The sequence below is a fragment of the Musca vetustissima genome, unplaced genomic scaffold, assembly GCF_032173495.1.
Source record: "Musca vetustissima isolate MV318-11 ecotype Yass unplaced genomic scaffold, APGP_CSIRO_Mvet_v1 utg638, whole genome shotgun sequence".
In the NCBI taxonomy this organism is placed as follows: domain Eukaryota; kingdom Metazoa; phylum Arthropoda; class Insecta; order Diptera; family Muscidae; genus Musca; species Musca vetustissima.
Genome location: NW_026876660.1, coordinates 91079 through 117031, shown reverse-complemented (window position 1 = coordinate 117031; position 25953 = coordinate 91079). Strand labels below are relative to the sequence as shown.

The 25953-nt window shown below is 36.0% G+C and overlaps 4 protein-coding genes across 4 annotated transcripts; 2 read left to right on the top strand and 2 right to left on the bottom strand.

Annotated features, from left to right (window-relative positions):
• Positions 1-1112: 1112 nt before the first annotated feature.
• LOC133321222 (collagen alpha-2(IX) chain-like) lies at positions 1113-1611 on the bottom strand. Its single transcript, XM_061530311.1, has 2 exons — positions 1584-1611; positions 1113-1519 (listed from the first exon to the last, which is right to left on the bottom strand). Exons 1-2 carry the CDS (start codon positions 1609-1611, stop codon positions 1113-1115), a joined length of 435 nt encoding a protein of 144 aa, XP_061386295.1.
• A 12375-nt stretch (positions 1612-13986) lies between these two features.
• Positions 13987-14550, bottom strand: LOC133321221 (cuticle collagen 7-like). The gene is made up of 2 exons (XM_061530310.1): positions 14523-14550; positions 13987-14456 (listed from the first exon to the last, which is right to left on the bottom strand). The coding sequence occupies exons 1-2, from the start codon at positions 14548-14550 to the stop codon at positions 13987-13989; spliced, it is 498 nt and encodes a 165-aa protein (XP_061386294.1).
• Positions 14551-14927: 377 nt separating this feature from the next.
• LOC133321220 (collagen alpha-1(I) chain-like) lies at positions 14928-15477 on the top strand. Its single transcript, XM_061530309.1, has 2 exons — positions 14928-14955; positions 15021-15477. Exons 1-2 carry the CDS (start codon positions 14928-14930, stop codon positions 15464-15466), a joined length of 474 nt encoding a protein of 157 aa, XP_061386293.1. The 3' UTR covers positions 15467-15477.
• A 2255-nt stretch (positions 15478-17732) lies between these two features.
• Positions 17733-18604, top strand: LOC133321219 (uncharacterized). The gene is made up of 2 exons (XM_061530308.1): positions 17733-17763; positions 17823-18604. The coding sequence occupies exons 1-2, from the start codon at positions 17733-17735 to the stop codon at positions 18602-18604; spliced, it is 813 nt and encodes a 270-aa protein (XP_061386292.1).
• Positions 18605-25953: the final 7349 nt, after the last annotated feature.

Below are 25953 nucleotides of genomic sequence, written 5' to 3'. Positions count from 1 at the left end.
TTATATATCTCTCTATTTGCACGAAATTTGACATAGAGTACTGAATTAAGCCTGGAATGATGTGTGTTAAATTTCGAGAAAATCGGGTCAGATTTAGATATAGCTCACATATATATTTTCGGTAAATGGGGCACGAAAGTCCCCATATATCTTTCGATTTGGACGACATTTGGCATAGGGTACTGAAGTAGGTCCAGAATGATGTGCGCTAAGTTTCGTGAAAATCGGTTCAGATACAGCTGGTGCATGCTCCTGACTAGCATCACCGCCACTATTTGATTCCAGAAGCTTTTCAAAATTTAGCGGAGTAGGCTTCTGATTTGTTTCCAGCTTTTCAACGCCGAGTTTCCGTATTGTATTCGATCGCACCCTTGCTGCTACATTAAGACGAGTGCGAACCTTGGCTGATACAAGGTAGTGATCCGAATCGATATTCGCTCCTCGGATCGATCGAACGTCTTTAAATTTCTTTCGATTTACATGAAATTTTGCAGTGCGTACTGAATTAGTACTAGAATGGTGTGTGCTAAGTTTCGTGAAAATCGAGTTTAGAATGATGTGTGTTAAGGTATGTTAAAATCGGTTGAGATTTAGATATAACTACCATCAATATTTTAGTCTGAGTATATGTAAATGGTGAACTGAAGATATTTTTTCTCCCATATACAAGAAATTTGAAATGAAATGCGTGTAGAATGACGAGTGTTAGGCCTTTTGAAATCTGTTTAAAACCACGTGTATTAGGTTTTGTAAAATATGTTCAGATGAATATCTTCGTCTAAGTTCTTGCAAATTGTACTCTGATCGAGAGCCAACTGTGCTACTAAGTGGCTCCCATAGATAATTATTCTCGATATTATACAAATGGTACGCAAAAGAACAAAAGTCTTCCTGATTCACATGCAATTTTTAATTTGGTTCAAATATCTATATGTCTCACATATCTAATCTCGTACGATTTCATTCTTTTCTATCTACAGGATATTGCGTTGTATCCAAGTATGTACCCAAAGGGGTTTAGTTAATATTTAAATAATTAAGAAATAAAACGCATTAATTTGTTGTTATTACTTTATTTACTTCCATTCCATATCAATAGTTCGTATCGTTTTTTACAATTCATCATCATATTCATCTTCAGCTTCGATAAACGAAAACATACTTCGAGCCGATGTACCAGCTGGCCCTGGTGGTCCAGGCGGACCCATTAAACCTGGTGGCCCGGGCTGGCCTGGTGGTCCACGGGCACCAGGAAAACCACGACGTCCTCTTAGCCCATGAGGTCCCTGCATACCATTCGGTCCATCACGTCCATCTGGACCCGGTGAACCTTGGGGTCCTTGTGTACCGGCTGGTCCAATGTCACCAGTTGGTCCTCTCGGTCCTTTGTTACCCATTGGTCCAGGCAGACCTGGTGGACCCGGCGGTCCAGGTGGTCCTTGTTGTGTATAGTATATTTGTGGTGGATTTCTTGGCCTGCGTTGCAATTCATCCGCAGCCAAGGAGAATCCCAAAAAGCCTTTTGGAAGAAATAGGATTTGTTATAGAAATTCTGAAATAGTTGTTTTTAAGAATATATTTACCTATGAGCAGCAGTGTAAGATGTCTCATTGTTGTAAGTGTACTAACCTCAATGGCTAAAGGGCAAGTGCATTTTATAGAAATTAGTTTCCTTTTGGTTAGAATGGATTGCATTTAAGTGCATTAAGGTGTTTGATGGACTTGTTTCACCATTGATTTATGAGGTTTAGAATTTTATGATGTCATTTACAACAAATTTATTGCTCTTGTTGTTTTTCTATGTTTTGTCATCTTAGAAGACTATAAAAATGTCAACTATTAACAACATTAACGCATCAGATACGACGAGTGTGGGTTGTTACTGTCATTGATTAGAAAAGTGTCGTATTTACACTGATTTTAACATTGTAGCGGAGTAATTAATATTGTTAGACAAATGAAAGAAATGAGAAAATTCAACAAGTGTTAAAAAATAAAAATCTTATTAAACTATTTTATGAAATTTTCTCCATACGTATATTTATGACTCCCTCGGATCGTGAATACTCTTGTGTCTTTTTGAGCGTATCGAAAACAAATGGTTGAGATCGAATTTTTGATCCAGACGATTCTATCGTCCATGATCCATTATTTGGATATCTTCAAGAGGTAACTATTTGAAGAACTGTACCATTTCAGCTCTGCACAAAATGCAACTAAGAAAGTTGGTTTTGTTGTTGGTACTGAGGATAGGGCAGATATATTGATCTTAAAACCAGTGAGCGGAGCAGTATAGTCGGACGGGGCCGACCATACGATACCCCACACAACTACCACGGAACTCTAACTTTCTGCCGACGTTTATTCTGAGCGTGGGCAATATTTCGTGATAATTGCACCCTCTTGCCCGATTAAAGATCGACAGCACCTCTTCCTTACACTGACATATTTACCGAATATTCCCAATTCCCATTCTTTGGCCCGATCCTCTTCTCCATGCAAAAACTCGCGGTGTTTGGGCCATAATTGCGGCCTCAGGAGCGACCAGAAAAAACGACAAAAATAAAGTTTTTGGTCCATTTCATCCCCTAAATATTACCAGATCTTTTCCAAAAACAATAGGGGTCTTTATTGGCCAGAACCCATTCTATATGCAAAATTTCGTGAAGATTGGTCCATAACTGTGGCCTGTATCGTGTTTACAAATTATAATGGACAGACGGACGTATGGACACACATGTCTAGATCGACTCAGCTAGTCGAGATATGACGATCGGTATACTTAAAGGTGGGTCTAGGACCAATATTTCGCGGCGTTACAAACTCTTGGAGCTGCATACCCTGACAACATAGTTGTGTAGAGTATAAATATATAAATTGGATTGTACTTCATTGGAATTGGAATTTAAATCTTCATTGATTTTGAGTCATCTACAGGCATTTTCCAGATATTATTTTGTACTTAGAGGACTGCATTGATCGAAAAAAATAAATTAAAAATTCTATAGATATTTGAGTTTGGAGACTTTCAAATAGGTGTCACAATTACAGATGTACCCCTTTGCAAGTCCATTAAATATCCATCGGTTATTAGAACTGCGATTTTTGATTTTTATACCCTCCACCATAGTATGGAGGGTATATTAGTTTTGTTTTTCCGTTTGTAATGCATCGAAATAATCACTTCCGATCCTATAAAGTATATATATTCTTGATCAATGTAAAATTCTATGACGATTTAAGTATGTCCGTCCACTTTTTCTGGTAGCCCCATATTACGGTACCTCCCAATTTTCAGTTTTTGGGGGGCTTTGACCGGATTTTTCCCACCGAATTGGCTGTAATTTAGTACTTTGAGTTCTTATTGGGTATCAAATCTCTCCACGAAAAAATTATAAATTAGGTCCATTTTTCGGTTAGGCCTCATAAAATGTTCGGTATTTTGGGGTTCTTGGGCGCGTTTTTCAACCGAATTCGCTGAAATTTGGTACTTTGACAGACAGACGGACGGATCGACTTAGAAAGTGATCTATCTCATTTCCTTTTGCCTGTAACAAAGACATAATATTGGTCCCGTTTTCAATACCGAACATATTATTTTCTCTTATATTACGTTAAAGTTGTATATCCAAAATTTCGGATTCCGATTATAGTCACTATAGTTAAAAAAACTAGAGTATGAAAAATGTCCAAAATAGCTCTGGACTCTTATATTGAACATTTTCAGCTAAGATATTTCTTATCCTATAAAATATAAAATTTCAGAAACATCGATTGAAAGTGCGAATGGGGGAACATAATTGAAAATGTTCTACTTGGAAATGTTTTAAAGATCCAAGTGTTATATGGAGGCCATAAAAACGTAGAGCGATATATCCCATACCCATTTAAGTTCGGCCGGGCCGAACTTTTGATACCCTCCACCATAGGAATATTGACAGTCACGTGAAATGAAACTATGAGGAACATACCAGAAAGTGCGGGTGGAGAGGAAACAGGAATTTTCTGGTCCACCCCAATCGTGCATTCCGCCACTTCAATGAAAGGAGAGTGATCCCCTTGGTCGAGCTCAAGCAGAACCCGTTCTAGATCGTTTATTCTGAGTAGGTTGCCTAAAATCTGTTCGTCCATTTCCTACTCAATGGCAGATCTCGGAAGATTTTGGAGTCATTTGGAACTCTAAAATGACTACCCAACAAGTAAAAAGTTTTAGACGGTGTTGCCGAAAGACACACACAGTTTTTTTTATTCGCTTTATATGTGGTATGTTTTTTTCAAAGAGTTTTCAGATTTATTGTTGATCAAATAGGTTATTCAATTTTCTTCAATTTAAAATTTAACTACTGACCCTTTCTGGGGGAAAACTTGATAATTTTGTAGGAGAGGTACCTGAAGAAATGGATTAATGGGTCTCATCTTTGAACTTGTTCTAGGCTTGGTAAAGATAATATGTTGTGCAAAATTTGGTTCAAATCGGACATTCCAATTTCTCCGGATACGGTATCTATAAATATTGAAAATGTTGACCCTTTGTGTGGGAGGTACCAGAAGGAGTAAACCGATTGTCTTGATCTAGAATTGGTAAAGATAATAGATTGTACAAAGTTTGGTTCAAATCGAATAGTCCGTTCCCATGATGTAGTCGATGGTTATAAGGGTCCCGATTTTTTAAGACATATCGGAAACGGATATAACGAACGTCATATATATTAATTTGTAAAGGTCATCGTTATAAGACCTTTACAAAAATGTCAGCGGTAATGTGAGATTCATTAACGAAAATCAAAAGCATCCTAAATATTATCAAATAGGACACAAAACCTACCAATTTCTAACTGAATATATTATAATCTATCTATCTATATATATAACCAGTAAGGAAAACAGTAAAGTCGGACGGGGCCGACTATATGATACCCTTCACCACTTTGGGTATATTCAACAGATGAATCATAACAGACGTCGAATTTTTGAAGGACCATTAACATGAAAATGGATCCATAAACATGTCATTCAGTAACCTACACTAAAGTTTTCATTTGGTCAGATATAGGGTTGCTTCTTACAATGGGACCAAATTATATAAAGCAATGTAAAGGAAATGTATTATAGTAACTACAGTTCATTGTACCAATTGTGTGGAAATCAGACAAACTTTGGGTCTTTAGTGCACAATTTACACACACTCGGAAGAAAAAATATATAGGAGCTATATCTAAATCTGAACCGATTTTCACGAAACTTAACACACATAATTCTAGACCTTATTCATTACGCAATACCAAATTTCGTGCAAATCGAAATATATATAGGGATTTTGGTGCACCATTTACATGAAATCGGACGAAACTATATATGGGAGCTATATCTAAATCTGGACCGATTTTCTCGAAACTTCGTAGACATCATTCTAGACCCAATTCAGTACGTTATGCCCAATTTCGTGCAAATCGAAAGATATATAGCTACTTTGGTGCACCATTTACATGAAATCGGACGAAACTATATATGGGAGCTATATCTAAATCTGGACCGATTTTCACGAAACTTGTCAGACATCATTCTAGACCTAAATGATTAGGCTGTACCAAATTTCGTGCAAATCGAAAGATATATAGGGACTTTGGGGCACTATTTACAAGAAATCGGACGAAACTATATATGGGAGCTATATCTAAATCTTGACCGATTTTCACGAAACTTGGCAGACATTATTCTAGACCTAATTCATTATGCTGTACCAAATTTCGTGCAAATCGAAAGATATATAGGGACCGTTTACATTAAATCGGTTAAATATATATATGGGAGCTATATCTAAATCTGAACCGATTTTTCCCAATTCGTCCTAGGGTTCGTCCTTGGGCCAAACAAATGAGCTGTGCCAAATTTCATCCAATTCGGATCATAAATGCGACCTGTACTTTGCTCACAAAAATACATGGACAGACAGACGGACGGACGGACGGACATGCATAAATCGACTTAGAAAGTGATTCTATGCATATTCTCAAAAGGAACCATGTGTCTATCTCGTTTCCTTTTGCCTGTTACAAACATATGCACAAAGACATAATACCCTGTACCACAGTGTGGTGAAGGGTATAAAAATCAATTGCTGTTCGTTAGTCTCGCTAAAACTCGAGAACGGCTGAATGGATTTTTCTTATCGTAGTCTTGAAATGTTCGTGGAGCTCCAGGGAAGGTTTAAAAGGTGAGAAAAAGTCAAAAACCGCGAAAAATTTGCAAAAAGTATTTTGCAACATATCTGCATTTTCACGAATTTTGAGATATTTTTGGCGAAAATCGGTAGCGTACCAATCCTTTGTCAGTTATTGAAAATTTTCAAAATATATATTTTTTTTGCAATTGTATTGACATTGTATTGAAACATTTTTTGGGAGAATACAACAAATACTTGAGAAGTATATCACACGTTTTCCATAGAATGCACGTACATTTTAGGACTAATGCAAGGATGGAAAATCAGAAGACATTCTGAATCGGATTCTAAGATCCATGCCCTACATTAATTTGTTTGAAAATAATAATAATATGAACATATAAAGTACATGAAATGTTGCTATGCCACGTGAAATATCAAATCAGGTGGTTATAAGCCTAATCGTTTTTAAATATCTTTGAACACCTCGCATATATCCTCAGCTGGAAAGAGAACAACTAAAAAAAATCAGCAATATTAGAAACAAATATTCAAGACATATTATCTAATTTGAAGGTTTTACCAAAACCTCCATCCGATGTTACCTATTCGTACTGAACATGCCAACAACCGATAACACTCAGGTTGGAAAACGGGAGTAAGAACTTCAACATACCGAAAATTGAACGGGGAATAATTATGGCGTATTTCTAAAACGTTATTCTATAGTGCACAATTTCTGGGATGCAGTTTTTTATTCACAGGAATCCGTTATCCCTAATTATGACCAACTCTATTATAGAACCGAAAATGGGGCGGGACCTGTATTTATATGCTATATCAAAACTTGGTCCTAAATAGATAAGGGGGTTAATTAATTGGGGAATAGGGATTAATTAATTGTTGGTATGAAGATTTGACACTACATAAGAAAATATGGGGATACCATTATATGGGTGCTACTCGGGAACTTGGATCAATATTGATAATTTTTTGTAAGTAGCTTTTGTACTCACTGATCATCTAAAATATTAAATGACAGTCAATTTTGTTCTAACACGTGACAAAACCCCCAAAAATACAGAAGAGTGAAGTGATATTGACAATATTAGTAGGATTCATGCTACCAAATAAAACAACCAATTACAGCTGATTAGGTTGAAGAAACGTGTCCAAATCCCCAAAGGATCGTATAATGTGGAGTGCCATTATATGGAGGCTTTTCGGAAGCTGGGCTGGGCCATTTTCTACTCGATGATCATCCAAAATATAAAATTACAGCCAAATACCAACTATACTTGGACCAATATTGATAATTTTAAGTAGAGAGATTTTCTGCTTAAGAACTATCCCGTATATTAAGGGGACCCCCCCCATTCTCGGGGTCAAAAATTTTGTTGATATAATTCGAATCTACACTAATTAAAGAATGCCCCTACAAAATTTCAAATGAAAATCTCAAGAACTCTTGAAGATGTAGCCGATTTATTGTGTCAGCATCAAGTGACGGCTGAAGGGCTTCTCAAACTTTAAACGCGTTTTTCTCTAATTTTTTTTTGCGAATGGCGGGCACGATAACTCAAAAACTAATAACCCAATCGATTTCAATTTTTTACACGTTCCTCTGTGAGTGTATATCTATCGTATGAACTAGGATAAAGCGAATCGGTGAAGATCTTCCTTATTTTTTAACCTAGTTTGTGGTCAAAAATAGGCGATTTTCCAAAAAAAATTTTTCAAAGTTCCGCCATTTTGTTAATTGTTGTGCGAAGTCAATAATCCTAGTTCATACAAGAGCCAGACAAGTACTCTTTCTAACACCGTTTGAATTTTCGGATTCCGATGTTCCAGTGAGGAGTTGTCATGCCCGCCATCAAAAATAAGGACTTATCTTTGATCACAAAAAACACAAAAAACAACAACAAAAATTTTTTGTAAATTATTTTTCTTCCTTTTTAAATCTTCAAATATATATGTGCGAAGTTACAAACCTTAACAAGCATTGGTATTCATTTGCCAGCCCATTTAAAATCTTAAAAATAAGGAATTGAGAATGGGGGTGGTTCCCTTAAGACACATTTTTCATACAAATTCGTACTCTTATAGCGAACTACGGAGGTTTTTTAAAACGAACTGTTTATTCGGTACCAACATTCATTTTGCATATATTTAAATTTGGTTATAACGAACTTGCTAAAAATATATGTAATACTATGACATTTACAAAAAATGTCAGCTGTAATATGAGATTCATTAATGAAAATGAGAAGCATCTTAAATATTATCAAATACGATACAAAACCTGTCAATTTCTAACTGAATATATATTTTTATATTGCCTTACCTTGGATATAACGAACTTCTTCTATAACGAACTATTTTGCTTGGTACCTACGAGTTCGTTATAACCGTACTCGACAGTATTATAAAATAAATTTTTTGCACCATTTTGACCATTTGTGGGGGAGGTAACAGAACGATTGTATATTAGCCATAAAGTTGAGGGTATAAATACTAACAAATGATAAATACTCATTAAATCAGTAAGGAAAGTTTAAAAGTCGGACGGGGCCGACTATATGATACCCTTCTCCACTTTGGGTACATACAAGAAATGATAATGTGTACAATATCCTGTTGATAGAATCTGAAATTCTGAAAATCTGACATTCTGAAATCTATAACAAAATTGCATGTCAATCGGGCATACTTGACTTTTTGGTGTAACATTTGTATGAAGTCCGGCAACATTTTGTATTGGAGATATATGTAAATCTGAACCAATTTCACGTACATCAAACTGAACTTAATTCAGTATGCTGTGACAAATTTTGACTCAATCGGACAAATATTGGGAGTTTGGTGCACCATTTACCTAAAATCGGACGAATATATATTTGGGAGCTCTATCAAAATCTGGGGCGACTTCAAGGAAAACTTCATAAAAGTCAAACTGGGCTGAATTCAGTACGCTGTGCAAAAAAACTAAGGAAGATCTTCACCGATTGACTTTATCCTAGTTCATACGATAGCTATACACTCACAGAGAAACGTGTAAAAATTTGGAATCGATTGGGTTATTAGTTTTTGAGTTATCGTGTCCGCCATACGCAAAAGAGAAAAACGTGTTCAAAGTTTGAGAAGCCCTTTAGCCGTCACTTGATGCTGACACAATAAATCGGCTATATCGTCAAGAGTTTTTGAGATTTTTACTTGAAATTTTGTAGGGACATTCTCGAATCATTGTAGATTCGAGTTAAATGAAAAAAAATTTGACCCCTGGAATGGGGGGTCCCCTTAAATCGGACCAATATTGGGAGTTTGGTGCTCCATTTACCTAAAATCTGACGAAACTATATATGGGAGCTATATCTAAATCTGAACCGATTAACAAAACTTGACACATATATCAATCTAGACCTAATTCAGTACTCTGTGCAAAACGTTGTCTCAATCCGGCCAATATTGGTAGTATGGTGCACCATTTACATAAAATCGGACGAAACTATATATGGGAGCTCTATCTTAATCTGAACCGATTTTCTCCAATTTCAATAGGGTTCGTCGTTGGGCCAATTAATTGACATGCGCCAAATTTCATCCAAATCGGATCATAAATGCGACCGGTACTTTGTTCACAAAAATACATGGACAGACGGACGTGCATAAATCGACTCAGAAAGTGATTCTATGCATATTCTCAAAAGGAACCATGGTCCATAGTATGTAATTTTACAGGAGAGACTGAAAACAAAAAGATAATTGTAGATTTTGTATGCCCTTCACCACACTGTGGTACAGGGTATTATGTCTTTGTGCATATGTTTGTAACATATGCATAGAATCACTTTCTGATTCGATTTACGCATGTCCGTCCATGTATTTTTGTGAACAAAGTACAGGTCGCATTTATGATCCGATTCGGATGAAATTTGGCATAGGTCACTTATTTGGCCCAAGGACGAACCCTATTGAAATTGGGAAAATCGGTTCAGATTTAGATATATCACCCATATATATTTTTGTCCAATTTAATGTAAATGGTGCACCAAACTCCCTATTTATCATTCGATTTGCCCGAAATTTGGCACTGCGTAATGAATTCAGTCTAGAATGATGTGTGTTAAGTTTCCTAAAAATCGGTTCAGATTTAGATATAGCTCCCATATATATTTTCGTCCGATTTAATGTAAATGGTGCACCAAAATCCCTATATATCTTTCGATTTGCACGAAATACGGCACAGCGTAATGAATTAGGTATAGAAAAATGTGTGTTTAGTTTCCTGAAAATCGTTTCAGATTTAGATATAGCTCCCATATACATTTTCGTCCGATTTAATGTAAATGGTGCACCAAAGTCCCTATATTTCCTTCGATTTGCACGAAATATGGCGTGGCGTAATGAATTAGTTCTAGAATGATGTGTGTTAAGTTTCCTGAAATCGGTTCAGATTTAGATATAGCTCCCATATATATTTTCGTCCGATTTAAGGTAAATGGTGTACCAAAGTCCCTTAATATTTTTCGGTTTGCACGAAATTTGGCACAGGGTAATGAATTAGGTTTAGAATGATGTGTGTTAAGTTTCCTGAAATTTCTAGAGATTTCACGTTAAATCAGTGATATATGTATGTGGATCTAATGATGTGTACAATTATATATCTGCTTTCTGTGCGGTTTTTATACCCTTCACCACAGTGTGGTACAGGGTATTATGTCTTTGTACATATGTTTGTAACAGGCAAAAATAATCGAGATAGACCCATGGTTCCTTTTCAGAATATACATAGAATCACTTTCTAAGTCGATTTATGCATGCCCGTCCGTCTGTCCGTCTGTCTGTCCATGTTAAATTGTAAACAAAGTACAGGTCGCATTTATGATCCGAATTGGGTGAAATTTGGCATAGGTCACTTATTCGGCCCAAGGACGAACCCTATTGAAATTGGGAAAAAGCGGTTCAGATTTAGATATAGCTCATATATATATATATATATAGTTTCGTCCGATTTCATGTAAATGGTGCACCAAAGTCCCTATATATCTTTCGATTTGCACGAAATTTGGCATAACGTACTGAATTGAGCCTAGAATGATGTCTGCCAAGTTTCGCGAAAATCGGTCCTGATTTAGATATAGCTCCCATATATAGTTTCGTCCGATTTCATACAAATGGTGCACCAAAGTCCCTATATATCCTTCGATGTGCACGAAATTTGGCATAACGTACTGAATTGAGCCTAGAGTGATGTTTGCCAAGTTTCGAGAAAATCGGTCCAGATTTCTATATAGCTCTCATATATATTTTCGTCCGATTTCATGTAAATGGTGGACCAAAGTCGCTATATATCTTTCCATTTGCACGAAATTTGACATAACGTACTGAATTGAGGCTAGAGTGATGTCTGCCAAGTTTCGTGACAATCGGTCCAGATTAAGATATAGCTCCCATATATAGTTTCGTCCGATTTCATGTAAATGGTGCACCAAAGTCCCTATATATCTTTCGATTTGCACGAAATTTGACATAACGTACTGAATTGAGCCTAGGGTGATGTCTGCAAAGTTTCGTGAAAATCGGTCCAGATTAAGATATAGCTTCCATACATAGTTTCGTCCGATTTCATGTAAATGTTGCACCAAAGTCCCTATATATCTTTCGATTTGCACGAAATTTGACATAACGTACTGAATTGAGCCTAGAGTGATGTCTGCAAAGTTTCGTGAAAATCGGTCCAGATTAAGATATAGCTTCCATACATAGTTTCGTCCGATTTTATGTAAATGGTGCACCAAAGTGCCTATATATCTTTCGATTTGCACGAAATTTGGCATAACGTACTGAATTGATGATGGAATGATGTGTGCTGAGTATCGTGAAAATCGATTCAGATCTAGATATATATATTTTCGTCCGATTTAATCTAAATAATGTAACAAGTTCTTATGTTGCATAGCGTTTTGAATTTAATCCAGAATGATGTGTGCCAAGTTTCGTGAAGATCGTTCAAGACTTAAATATAGCGCCCATATATATTTTCGTCCGATTTAATGTAAATGGTGCACCACATGTATCTTTCGATTTGCACAAAATTTGGCATAGGGTTCTTAATTGATGCTGGAATGATGTGTGCTGAGTTTCGTGAAAATCGATTCAGATCTAAAATCTATTTTATTTAATCTAAATAATGTTCCAAGTTCTTATGTTGCATAGCGTTTTGAATTTAATCCAGTATGATGTGTGCCAAGTTTAGTGAAAATCGGTTGAGATTTAGATATAGCTCCCTTATATTATAGATTGATTTTAAGTAATTGACGCACCAAGGAACCAATATATGGCTGATAGGAACAAACTGTACTGAAATTAGTATAACCTAACCTGTGATAAGTTTCGTTGAAATCGGTTTATATTGGGATATAGCATCCATATATAAGTAAATTATGCATCAAACTCCTCATATTTGTTAGATTGACATCAAATTTTGCACAACGTACAAAATTGAGCATAGAATAACGTAGATGGGTTTTCTAGAAATACAGACCTAGCCCAACGGATGGCCTATTGATATTTGTTTGAAGTCGATTTACATACTTTTGTTCCATTGTAACAAACGAATGACATGTTTATGGATAGATCTAGGTCGCTTAACATTTAGATAAATATCACATATTTTATTTCATACAATTTCATGATAATAGTCCTGTTTAATATACCCATAGTGTGATGCAGGGATATGAGGTTATAAAAAAGTTATAACCCTAATATGTACCATCGGAAATATCAAGCTCGTATGATCTCTTTAAAATATTAAATCAAAACAAAAGACTTAAGACACAAACCCGATGTTTCTTTGGGCCATCCGTTGGCCGTTGGTCTAAGTGATCGGTGCACATGAATACTATCGAAGGGATTAACCATTTTGATATCACTTTGCCAATCAAGATCGAATCGATTCACACTTTCTTGTACCTTTTCCACGAACACATCAGATTTTTTTTCTGAAAACCATATTTAAAAGAGTATGCGAACGGAGTATTCGTTTTGATCCAAACTTTTCACAATTTAATATTTTTATCAAATCCAAAGATTAGATTCTGTTAGCTTCCCAACAAGTGTAAAAAAATAAATCTTATTTGACTATCTGATTCGATCCCCCAAATATTTGTCGCCCTTTACCTCTGACTGAACTCCACGAAATTTAGACAAAATGTTTTAGATATTCATTAGGATTTTTTTATTTTAAAAAATTTTATAGTCGTTATCATAAGTCCATATAAATAAGGGTCACAAATAGTAAACCGTTTACCAAGCAAAAAGTCTCCATTCTATGTTTTATAATTCACATCTTCCATATCTTCATGATCATCCTCGATAATGTGATCATCATCACCAATGTGCAGTGTCATATCGGCAGGATGAGATATCACAAGTCCTTGAGAAGTCGGTAGAGGATGTGTATTAGAGGGTATATTATGCACTTCCAAATTAATGGGAGTAGATGGTGGATCGACCTCATTGATCTCCGGATTTGGCTGTGTTATATTCAAAGTTTCAGATGTTGTTACAGATTGGCTGGAAATTGACGGATTGGATGGTGGTGGTGGTATTGGCAATGAAATTAAATTAATAGGAGCAAATGGTTGATCAATCTGAATGGCCTCCGAATTTGGTTGTGTTACTGATTGGCTTGAGATTGCTGGAGATGACGGTGGTGGAGGTATTGGCAATGAAACTAAATTAATGGGAGCAGCAATAGCCATAGGTCCTACATTTGATGTCATTGCCATTTGAGCTAACGGTTTACTATTTGTGACTATTTGCTATTTCTTGGCTGCTGGGGCTGCTGCAGGTGCGGCTGTGGTTGTAGTTGTTGTGGTGGTAGTACTGGTTGTTGTGGCTGGTGAGGCTACACCAGGATCACCCTGGGGGCCTGGTGGACCAGGAAGACCAGGTGGGCCGACAGGACCGGGTATACCTCTGCCGCCGGGGAAACCTCTACGACCACGAGGACCGGGTAAACCTGGAGCACCCGGCGCTCCATCACGACCGGGCGAACCTTGTATCCCAGGTGGACCCATAGGTCCTGGGGGACCTTTAGGTCCTTTTAGGCCAGGATCACCACGTGGTCCCTTAACACCTGGCGTACCCGGATCACCAGGACTTCCTCGGGGACCTGGGGTGCATATACATTGGGGTACTGATTGGTAATATTGTAAATTAGTTCCACGATTTCGACTCAGAACACCGCGGCTTTGACGTTCGTCCGCAGCACTAAGGGCGTTGATAAGAACTGTAAGGAGACAAAATTAAAATAGGTGAATGTAGAGGTCTCTATAAAAATTAAAGAGAATCTTACCAACTATAACAGCTAGTTTGAGCAACATATTTTCAATTCATACTGATGCTATTTTCCGGAGAACATTTGCTTTTATAGTAGGAAAATTCTGAACCAGAATTCAGTACGGAGATAAAGTGGAGTGTTCTCGAAGATCAGGTGTAATAAATCACTGCTTGTAATTGTCACCAACTTCTATTTTTATCACCTGCCGTAATGAAAGGGTAATAAAATTTCTCTCCCTATTAAACACCCTCAGTGATTTACGACCTCGTTTAAATGACTGCAATAAGTGGACGACAAAGGCCATGAGAACACATTTTAATGGAAATTATTATTCCCAACTATTGGGAATAATCCAGAACTTTACTTCACTGCCTTAAATAGATCTCCATTTGGAGTTTTTCAATTAGATTTGTTGGAAAAATGAAAGCGTTAACATTGATTTGCTTAGGTCTGTAGAGAGTATCTGAAGTACCTACTCCATTACAATTCTAACCTCTATTTTCTTGTTTTCAGCTCTTTTTGGCTTGGTTCAACTTTCATGGCAGCAAGGATTTGGTTTGCATGTGGGAGCTGGCGCCCAATTGTATGCCGGTGCTGGTGGTGGTTGCAATTGTCCACCGGGTCCACCAGGACCACCTGGTCCGAATGGTTTACCTGGACCCGATGGTGATCCTGGCGAGAAAGGCCCAACTGGTGATCCAGGTGATATTGGTCCTGTAGGTCGTCCCGGAGAACGTGGCCATGATGGACGTCCAGGGCCAAGGGGGCCCATCGGTGAAACAGGTAGACGTGGTCCTCGCGGCTTTACTGGTGCCATTGGTGCAATGGGTCCTCGTGGTCCACCGGGGCCACCTGGACCTCGTGGTTTGCCAGGCGCAGCTGCTGCCGCAGCTCGTTCAAGTCTTTATCCTTTGGAAGATTTTGAATATGATTTGGAAGATGATGAATTTTATGAATAAAGGAATTTGAAATGAAATGTTGGGGTTTTTATTTGGGGAGGTCTTTGGAAAAATTATTTCCTTAAAAATACACGCCTGGAGGTCTTTGGAAAACTTTTTTCTTCAAAAATACACGTCTTTGGAAAAAATATTTCCCTAAAAATACACGCCTGGAGGTCTTTGGAAAACTTATTTCCTTAAAAACACACGCCTGGAGGTCTTTGGAAAGCGTATTTCTTTAAAAATACACTCCTGGGGGTCTATGGAAAAATTATTCGTTAAAAAATCCACGCCTGGAGACCTATGGAAAAATTATTCTTTAAAAAAATCCACGCCTGGAGATCTATGGAAAATTTATTCTTTAAAAAATCCACGCCTGGAGATCTATGGAAAATTTATTCTTTAAAAAATCCACGCCTGGAGATCTATGGAAAATTTATTCTTTAAAAAAATCCACGCCTGGAGATCTATGGAAAATTTATTCTTTAAAAAATCCACGCCTGGAGATCTATGGAAAATTTATTCTTTAAAAAATCCACGCCTGGAGATCTATGGAAAATTTATTCTTTAAAAAATCCACGCCTGGAGATCTATGGAAAATTTATTCTTTAAAAAATCCACGCCTGGAGATCTATGGAAAATTTATTCTTTAAAAAATCCACGCCTGGAGATCTATGGAAAATTTATTCTTTAAAAAATCCAAGCCTGGAGGTCTTTGGAAAAATTATTCTTTAAAAAATCCACGCCTGGAGGTCTATGGAAAAATAATTATTTAAAAAATCCACGAAAAATCATATGTCACGAAATCCACGCCTGGAGGTCTTTGGAAAAATAATTATTTAAAAAATCCACGAAAAATCATATGTCACGAAATCCACGCCTGGAGGTCTTTGGAAAAAATATTCTTTAAAAAATCCACGCCTGGAGATCTATGGAAAATGTATTCTTTAAAAAATCCACGCCTTATATAGGCCTTGAAAATGTATTCTTTAAAAAATCCACGCCTTATATAGGCCTTGAAAATGTATTCTTTAAAAAATCCACACCTGGAGGTCTATGGAAAAATGATTCTTTAAAAAATCCACGCCTGGGGGTCTATGGAAAAATGATTCTTTAAAAAATCCACGCCAGTAGGTCTATGGAAAAATGATTCTTTAAAAAATCCATGCCTGGAGATCTATGGAAAATTTATTCTTTAAAAAATCCACGCCTGAAGGTCTATTGAAAAATTATTGTTTAATAAATCTACGGCTGGAGTTCTATGGAAAAATTATTTCTTTACAAATCCACGTCTTTGGAAAAATTATTTCTTTACAAATCCACGTCTATGGAAAAAATATTCATTAAAAAATCCACGCGTGAAGGTATATGGAAAAACTATAGTTAAAAAATCGACGCCTATGGAAAAATTATTGTTATAAAAAATTCACGCCTGGAGGTCTTTGGACAAATTATTCTTTAAAAAATCCAAGCCAGGAGGTCTGCGGAAAAATTATTCTTTAAAAATCCACGCCTTGAGGCCTATGGAAAAATTATTCTTTAAAAAATTCAAAATTATTTTTGTAAAAATCCCCGCCTAAAAATCAGTTCAACCTATTTACCCCATTAAAGAATAAACCTTCATTCAATCAATCTGATTGGAAAAGTTTGACCAACCAACAGCCCAGCAATTACTCATCACTTTCTTCTTTGCTTTCGTAGTACTTTCCACTACAAAATTAATACCTTATTATTAGTTGTTTGATTAACACCTACGTTAATGTAGGACTTGAAACCATCAAACTTGTTCCGATCACAACAATCACCGTTATTCAAGACAAGCAACAACATTTTCGAAGAAAGCCATATAAACAAACTAACAAAAACAAAACAAAAATGGGCGAATTGGTACGAAAAGCCCACAGACAAGTTCTATGACTTGGTTCTGTGGAGGGGGGAGGTGTTACTGAAGCCGAAGCGAAGCAATCAATAAGAACTAACAAAGAAATTTTAAATCGAAGCCAACAACTTTTGCTGCTGCTGCCACAACAAGAAAGTTGTTGTAAACAACACACAACCTGTCCGGCAAGTCATACCTCAATGGCACGATCGTTTGGGTGAAAAACTTTCATTTTGTTCTTGACTTACGAAATTAAGAAAACCAAGAGAATTAGTCTTAAATGGAATCAGTTGTAATATAGACGTCGTTATAGAAGCTTGTGTTTTGGAATAACTGCAGGAAGAAAGAAGAAGTATTTCAATACAAAACGGAATTTCTAAGAAGTGAAAGAAGAAATAAAAACGGAAAATGAGGACCATGCAATTGTCCCTAGTTTTAGGTAAGACCAAATAGAAATAACCCATCTTAAAAAAAGGGAATCATAATCGTGTGTGTTTCTTTTAGTTTCCCTACTCTTGGTGACATCCTTTGTCGAGGCTGGCAAACACAAGAAACGCAAAAGCAATTCGGAATCCTTCCCCACAAAAACCAAGACCAAAACAAAATGGTCTTCCTCCACGGATTTGGGTGCACAAACACAAAATTCCATGGTAGCCACTGAGGAACATGGCTACTATGTCAAACGTACCTTCCTGCCGCTGAGCAACAAATCGAATGCCACCAAAATGAGTCCACCATTTTTGGCCGTACCCATTGCCTGGTTCCCCTGTGCCAATGCCGAATGCATAAAACTCAACTCAATTGCCATTAATTCCAACTCTAATTCTCTCGCTGAAGGTTTCCTGTGTGATGATGATTGCACGGGACCATATGAACCCATTTGCGGTAAAACTGCCAGTGAGGTAGCTGTCTTCTATAATAAATGTAAACTCAATGTGGCTAAATGTAGAAGTCACGGATATTGGTCGGACTTTGCCTATGAGGAATGTAAAACTCAATATCCCGAGGAAGTGAAATATGCTGAACAGAAATTCCGTGCCAATCCTTATTTCAAAGAGAAGGAAAACATTGAAGCCAATCCCTTGGTTAATGTGGATGAACAAAAACCAGAAGAGGAAGTAACAACAATAACATCATTGCCCAAGGAAAGTGTTACAGAACCACAACTTCTTATAAAGGAAATCCATCAAACTGAAGCTGAAGAAAAACAAAAGGAGTCCAAGGATCGTTATGAGGAAATTAAAAAACCCAAACCCGAAGCTATTGTTAAGAAATTGTAAAATGCCATATATGGTGAAAGTGATACTCAGAAAAATATTCTATCTATGTACGTAATAAATATTTATTGGAAATAATTAAAAACATACGGATTTTTAAACATTTAATATTTAATGTAAACATCAATTTTTGTAAAAATCAAGCTCATAGTAGGTCCTTAAATTATTTCGTCAATAAATTCAGGTGTGAGGGACTCTGGAAAAATATATTTATGAAAACATTCACGACTAGAGGACTCTGGAAAGATATATTCTTTAAAAATCCTCTTCCTGAAGGATTTGGGAAAAATAGTATTGAAAAATGGATTCCAAAAAGGCCTCTGCAAAAATTGCATACTTTAAAATTAGTGAGGACTCGAAAACGACTTTTTTCAAATCAAATTTTGTCAGTCGATTTTGGGAAATTTCAAGCCTAGCGCCCTGGAAAATCATCTTTAAAAATGCATGCCTAGAGGCATCTGGAAAAAATATTTCGTTAAAAATCTATGCCCAGAGACCTTTGGGGAAACAATTTTTTTTAATCTAGGCCTTGATGCATGGATTTTTTTTAATTATACTGCATAAGCCTTCAGGAAATTTTCCTTGTTAAATATTTAGAACAAGAGACCTCTGAAAAACGATTTATGGAAAAATCATTCCTATGAAAAGATTTTTTCTTTAAAATCAATCTCAAGAGACAAAAAAATTACCCACCTCTAGACCTCTCAAACAAAACATTCGTTGTAAAATAAAAAAAAAATCACGTAAACAAACATTCCTTATTTATCCCAGTAGGTTTCTGGTAAGATTTTGTTTTTAAGTCTAAAAGTGAAGGCCTACAAACCATAAAAAAATATTCCTTAAAAATCTATGCCTGTAGTCTTTGGGAAAAAAAATTAAATTTAACTCTTATTTTTTAATTCTACATTGGGGGCCTCTGGATAAATCTACGCCTGCGTGTCTCTAGAAAAATTATTCATTAATAAATCAACGCCTGGATACCTCGGGAAAAATTATTCATTAATAAATATACGCCCGGGGCCCCATGAAAAATTATTAATTAAAAAATCTACTACTGCAGACCTCTATAAAAATTATTCATAAAAAAATCTACTCCTGCAGACCTCTAAAATAATGATTCATTAAAAAATCTACTCCTGCAGACCTCTAGAATAATTATTCATTAATAAATATACACATGGGGGCCTTTGGAAAATTTATTGTTTAAAAATCAACGCCTGGAGATCTAGGAAAAAATTATTCTTTAAAAAATACACGTCTGGAGGTCTCTGGAATTATTCATTAATATATATATAAGCTTGGAGGCCTCTGAAAAAATTTTTCATTAATAAATCAACGGTTCTGGAGGTCTCTGGAAAAAATATTCAGAAACAAATCTACTCCTGGAGGCCTTTTAAAAAATTAGTCAATAATGAATCAGGCGTAGATTCCTCTAGAAAATATATTCGTTAATAAATCTACGCCAGGAGGCCTCTGAAAAAATTATTCATTAATAAATATACGCCAGGAGGCCTCTGAAAATATTGTTCATTAATAAATTAATAACACCACGCCTGGAGACCCCTGTAAAAATTATTCATTAATAAATCAGCGCATAGAAAAATCATGCATTAATCAATAAGCGATTGATGGCCACTGGAATATATTCCGGAAAAATATACTTTCAAGAAAATGATCGTAAGATTAATTTTTAAATATTCCACGCCTGGGAATGCTTTGTAAAAATATTCGATAAAAAATCGACTTAGCAAAGGCTCTATAATTATTTGTTTAAACAGCCATAGGCGATGGAAACAGTATTCCTTTACAAATTTACCCACTGGATAAATTATTCTTCAAAAATAAAAGTCTGGGGTGCTCCGAAAAATATATTATTTAAAAACTCCATGTTTGGAGGGCTTCGAAGAAAATATTCTATAAATACTCCATGTTTGGAGGAATTGACAAAAAATATATTTGTTTTTAAAATCCACCCCTAGTAGCTTCAAGAAAAAATTATCATTAAAAATCTACGGCTGTAGGTCTCTGGAAAATATATTCTTTAAAAATCCACTTTTGAAGTCTCCGGAAATAATATTCTTGGAAAAATCATCACCTAAAGTCTTCATTAAAATTATACATTAACAAATTTACGGCTGTGAGCTTCTGGAAAGTCTATTTATACCCTTCACCACACTGTGGTACAGGGTATTATGTCTTTGTGCATATGTTTGTAACAGGCAAAAGGAAACGAGATAGACACATGGTTCCTTTTGAGAATATGCATAGAATCACTTTCTAAGTCGATTTATGCATGTCCGTCCGTCCGTCCGTCTGTCTGTGCATGTTAAATTGTAAACAAAGTACAGGTCGCATTTATGATCCGAATTGGATGAAATTTGGCATAGGTCACTTATTCGGCCCAAGGACGAACCCTATTGAAATTGGGAAAAATCGGTTCAGATTTAGATATAGCTCCCATATATATATTTAACCGATTTAATGTAAACAGTCCCTATATATCTTTCGATTTGCACGAAATTTGGCATAACGTACTGAATTAAGACTAGAGAGATGTGTGCCAAGTTTCGAGAAAATCGTTCCGGATTTCTATATAGCTCCCATATATAGTTTCGTCCGATTTCATGTAAATGGTGCCCCAAAGTCCCAATATATCTTTCGATTTGCACGAAATTTGGCATAACGTACTGAATTAAGCCTAGAGTGATGTCTGCCAAGTTTAGAGAAAATCGGTCCAGATTTAGATATAGCTCCCATATATAGTTTCGTCCAATTTCATGTAAATGGTGCACCAAAGTCGCTATATATCTTTCGATTTGCACGAAATTTGGCATAACGTACTGAATTAGGTCCAGAATGATGTGTGTTAAATTTCCTGAAAATCGGTTCAGGTTTAGATATAGCTCCCATACATATTTTCGTCCGATTTTAGGTAAATATTGCACCAAAGTCCCTATATATCGTTAGATTTGCACGAAATTTGGCATAGCGTACGGAATTAAGTCCAGAACGATGTGTGTAAAATTTCGTGAAAATCGGTTCAGATTTAGATATAGCTCCCATATATATTTTCGTCCGATTTTATGTAAATGGTGCAACAATGTCCCTATATATCCTTCGATTTGCACGAAATTTCGCATAGCATACTGAACTAAGTCTAGAACGATGTGTGTTAAATTTCGTGAAAATCGGTTCAGATTTAGATATAGCTCCCATATATATTTTCGTCCGATTTTGGATTTATAAGTAAATTTGGATTTATAAGTAAATAAAGAACTCAAAATGTGGCCGAATGCAAAAACCATACTGAAATAAGTGTAACCTATATTTCGATATTTCGCTTTAAATTTATTTACATTATTTTGTCCCATCGTAAGAAGCAACTCTATACCTGACCAAAATTTAGTATAGGTTGCAGAATGACATGTTTAATTTCATGTTAATGGTTCTTCAATAATGCGATGTCTGTTAGGATTCATCTGTTTAATATACCCACAGTGGTGAAGGGTATCATATAGTCGGCCCCGTCCGACTTTACTACTTTCCTTACTGGTTTTTATAATATACTCGTGGATGGTTTACAGAAAAAGTATTCTTTAAAAAATTCTAGAGTACTCTGGAAAAGAGTCCACATCTATATCTGGAGATTGCCTTTAGTCCTTAAAAATATTTTTAAATTTTCTTTTAAATATATTTTTAAATTCACACTTGCGTTAGGTCCCTTAAAATATTTTTTGAATAATCCATTCATGCCTTATGTCCCTAGAAATAATTGTTTAATAATCTTGTTTACAAAATCGGGAATAATCGTCCCAAATACGCTTGGCGTAGTTCCTTTTAAATAGTCTTTTTTATATCAAAGCATTTTGTAGGCTATATTTAAAGTATTTTTTAAAATCCAAGCTTTGTATAGCTCCTTTAAAATATTTCTTAAAAAATTCAAGCTTCGAAGAACAATTAAATATTAAAAAATTCATTTTAAAAATTCTTAGTTCATTTAAATATTTTTTTAAAATCCACACTTCGCGTAGTTCCTTTTAAATATTTTTTTAATCCACGCTTCGCGTAGGTCATTTATTTTTTTATTTTTTTTTATTATTTTTTTTTTTAAATCCACAATTCGCGTAGGTCCTTTAAAATATTTTTTAAAAACTCCTCGCTTCAATTAAGTCATTTGAATAATATTTTTAAAAATCCAACACTCGCGTATGTCCTTAAAATAATTTATTTTTAAATCCACGCTTCGCGTAGGTCCTTAAAATATTTAAAAAAAAAATCCATCCCTCACATCGGGCTATTATTTTTTTTAACACACTCATTTTTTAGGTCCTTCACATATATTATTTAAAAAGAATTTCTGCAATGAAGTTGCAGAAGTCGGAATGCCATACTCCAGAAGTTGGAATGCCATACTACAGCCAATTAGGATGGAAAATGGACATAGCGTCCTACAAATATTTAAAATGGAACTATGGAACTATGTGAAAACATGGTCTAATACTAACAATTTTCAGCTTTCTTTACCCACAAAGGAGTTGACAAATGCGTTGAGCCTTTTCACTACAATTCATTAAATTATCTAATCTGCAATCGAATTCCCATTCCCAAAATCCAATTCAAAGAAGAAAACACCTAATTTTTCAAATCTGTAAGTCATATTCACTTTATTATTCCATTTTATCCTTTCTTTCCTTCCTTCGTTTCATTAGAAAGGTCTCAATTCAATATCATTTTTATCGTAAACCTGATGATCGTGACTAGTAGAATCACCTAGACTTTTTGCCATGCCTGTTGGTTTGGCCATACCAATGGAAAATTTCAACATTAAATCTGCCAAAGGAGTGCTAACATATTGTGTGGAAGAGGAAACGGTGCGGAAGGTTAGATGACGTTTTGGTTTTCCGTTGGTCGAAGAAGAGGAAAATGGTGAAGAGGCTTCTTCGGCATGTTCCGTAGGTTTTGGTCTAGACGTTGTACTACTGGTCACCTTAGAAGGTTTGGGTTTATGTTGTTTAGATGGTTTGACTGGTTTATGCATTTCTTGTTGCTGTTGTGGTTGTTGATTGGTATTTTGTCCATACGCCTGTTGTGGTTGGGGTCTGCCATAATTATTTGAAGGAGATGGTTTATTTGGGTTTTGGGAATAACCGGATGATGAAGGTGCTGGTGCTGCTGGGGAAGCATAATTTGATGGCGAGGGTTGTGGGGCAGCATAATTTGTTGCTGATGTTTGTGGGGAAGCATAATTTGTTGCTGCTGGTTGAGGGGAAGCATAGTTCGATGTTGATGGTTGAGATCCATAATTGCTTGAAGATGGAGAGGGATAACTCGATGATGATGATGCTTGGGGAGGATAATTCGATTGATCATATGGTCCTTTGTTTGGTTTATTATTGGACGGCTTATAGCCATTTTGTGTACCAGGATATTGTGACACACCGTCATCCCGATCATTTAAACTTTCATCTGTGTCTTCACAATTTTCCGGTTGTTCCTCGGGATCCAATGTATCATCTTCATTTTCATTCTCAGCCTCCTCTTCATAGTCATTGAAATTGCCCATGTTATACGAGAATAATGGTTTGCCAGGTATCCGTTGTCCATCATCGGGAATTTCTTTACTTTGTGGACTGTCGGCATATAGTTCACCCGTAAAACCAGGACTAGATAGCACCTTTTCCATTTGTTTCTGTATCATTTCATAAATTGGCTGATTGGCATCGTGGATGGGTTCAGTATCGGCCACAAATTGATTGTTAATATACGAATGGCGACCATCGACATCCAGATCTGTGGCTGGTTTGCTTGTTGACGGATCCTGTTGTTTGGGTTTTAGGGTAGTGGTGGTTGTGGTCGGGGCGATTTTGGTTTTAGAATTAGTATTGTGTTTGGGTTTAGTAGTGACGGGTTGGGCATGGCCATCCTTGTTGTTGGAAGTGGTAGCATTTTTAGGTTTTCCTGGCTGGGACTTTACGGCGGCACCCATTGTATCTTGGGCCAATAGGGCTAACACTGAAATAAAAAACCATTAGTTTTAAATATTCCTTCTCCTTTCAATTTTTTCTTTGGTTGTAAAAACTTACCCATCACCACAGCACATAGGAGCCAAAACCTGCTTGTTGTCGTTATTGTCTTCATTGTAATCGCTGGACTGCTTATTGCAACCATCATTGCATTCCATTTTATACAACTTTTCCAACTGATATCAAACAGAAAATAATTTCCTGCTCTACAGTGTCTCTGCCTCACAATATTCTTATGTGTCATCATCTACATCTGAAAGTGTGTGTGTGCGTGTATCTTCATTTGAAAACTTCTTTTCCACTTAGTTCACCTGTCGTCTGGAGTTCGCTTGTGGGGAGCAGTGTTCAAAATTATTTAGAACTTCATGGAATAGCGTCATTTAAATTAATTTAATGACTTGCTGTTGTTTCTCATATGGGATCCCATTCTTATCCCACTTTGTTTTCATTTTAATGGTTGTTAAATTAAAAAAAATCACACACACACGCACACGAAAAAGACTTTCACTTATCCCAATTTGTAATTTAATAGGTCTTCAGTGGACAGCCAGCCATTGTCTGTATGACTGGAAGATGTAATTAAAACATTCAAATCAAAAGTATTCTCGTAAATGTTTCTTTAGATTATCGAATGCACCCATTGTTGGTTAGGAAAATCTAGTTTACAACATAGATTCCATCTTCACTCTTCCAAGTTGTATAATAAAATAAAACTTATTTTCGAACAAACGACATGATTGATTAATGAAACCAATCAAAAACCCTTCAGACGGACAGGCATTGAAAAAAACCAAATTAGATCTTTTATAAGAAATTATTTAAAATATTCCCTAAAGAAGAAGACTCAAGTAAAACAGATTTATGTTTCATATCAGTTCAAAACATTTACATGCATCGTCACGATGAAAATTCCGAAAAAAAACTGAGAAGTAGGGAACACTGGGGCAGCTTCGGTACTTTTTGTTTGCAGCTTTATATCTCAGTACTTATCCTACAGATATAAATTTGTATTAGTTAAACAGATTTATATATCATATCAGTTCAAAACATTTATATGCAACGTCACGATGAAAATTCGGAAAACACTGTCAAACCAAGTAGGGGCGAAGCTGTCCCAGAGATTCGGTACATTTTATTTAGAGCTTTATAACCCAGCACATATTCAACAGATATAAAGATGTTGTGGCTGGTTATGGTAAATTAATATCATTTAAACGGATTTATGTTTCATAACTGTTCAAAACATGTATATGCATCGTCACGATGAAAATTCAGAAAAACTCCCAAATCAAATAGGGAAGACGAGGCAACTTCGACACTCTTTGTTTA

Bases quoted from the DNA above. Each gene is read 5' to 3' on its own strand.
- LOC133321222 (XM_061530311.1), bottom strand. From the start codon at position 1,611: ATGAGACATCTTACACTGCTGCTCATAG. The intron at 1,520-1,583 runs GTAAATATATTC...TTCTTCCAAAAG, and splicing joins TCTTACACTGCTGCTCATAG to GCTTTTTGGGATTCTCCTTG.
- LOC133321221 (XM_061530310.1), bottom strand. From the start codon at position 14,550: ATGTTGCTCAAACTAGCTGTTATAGTTG. The intron at 14,457-14,522 runs GTAAGATTCTCT...GTCTCCTTACAG, and splicing joins CAAACTAGCTGTTATAGTTG to TTCTTATCAACGCCCTTAGT.
- LOC133321220 (XM_061530309.1), top strand. From the start codon at position 14,928: ATGAAAGCGTTAACATTGATTTGCTTAG. The intron at 14,956-15,020 runs GTCTGTAGAGAG...TCTTGTTTTCAG, and splicing joins GTTAACATTGATTTGCTTAG to CTCTTTTTGGCTTGGTTCAA.
- LOC133321219 (XM_061530308.1), top strand. From the start codon at position 17,733: ATGAGGACCATGCAATTGTCCCTAGTTTTAG. The intron at 17,764-17,822 runs GTAAGACCAAAT...CGTGTGTGTTTC, and splicing joins GCAATTGTCCCTAGTTTTAG to TTTTAGTTTCCCTACTCTTG.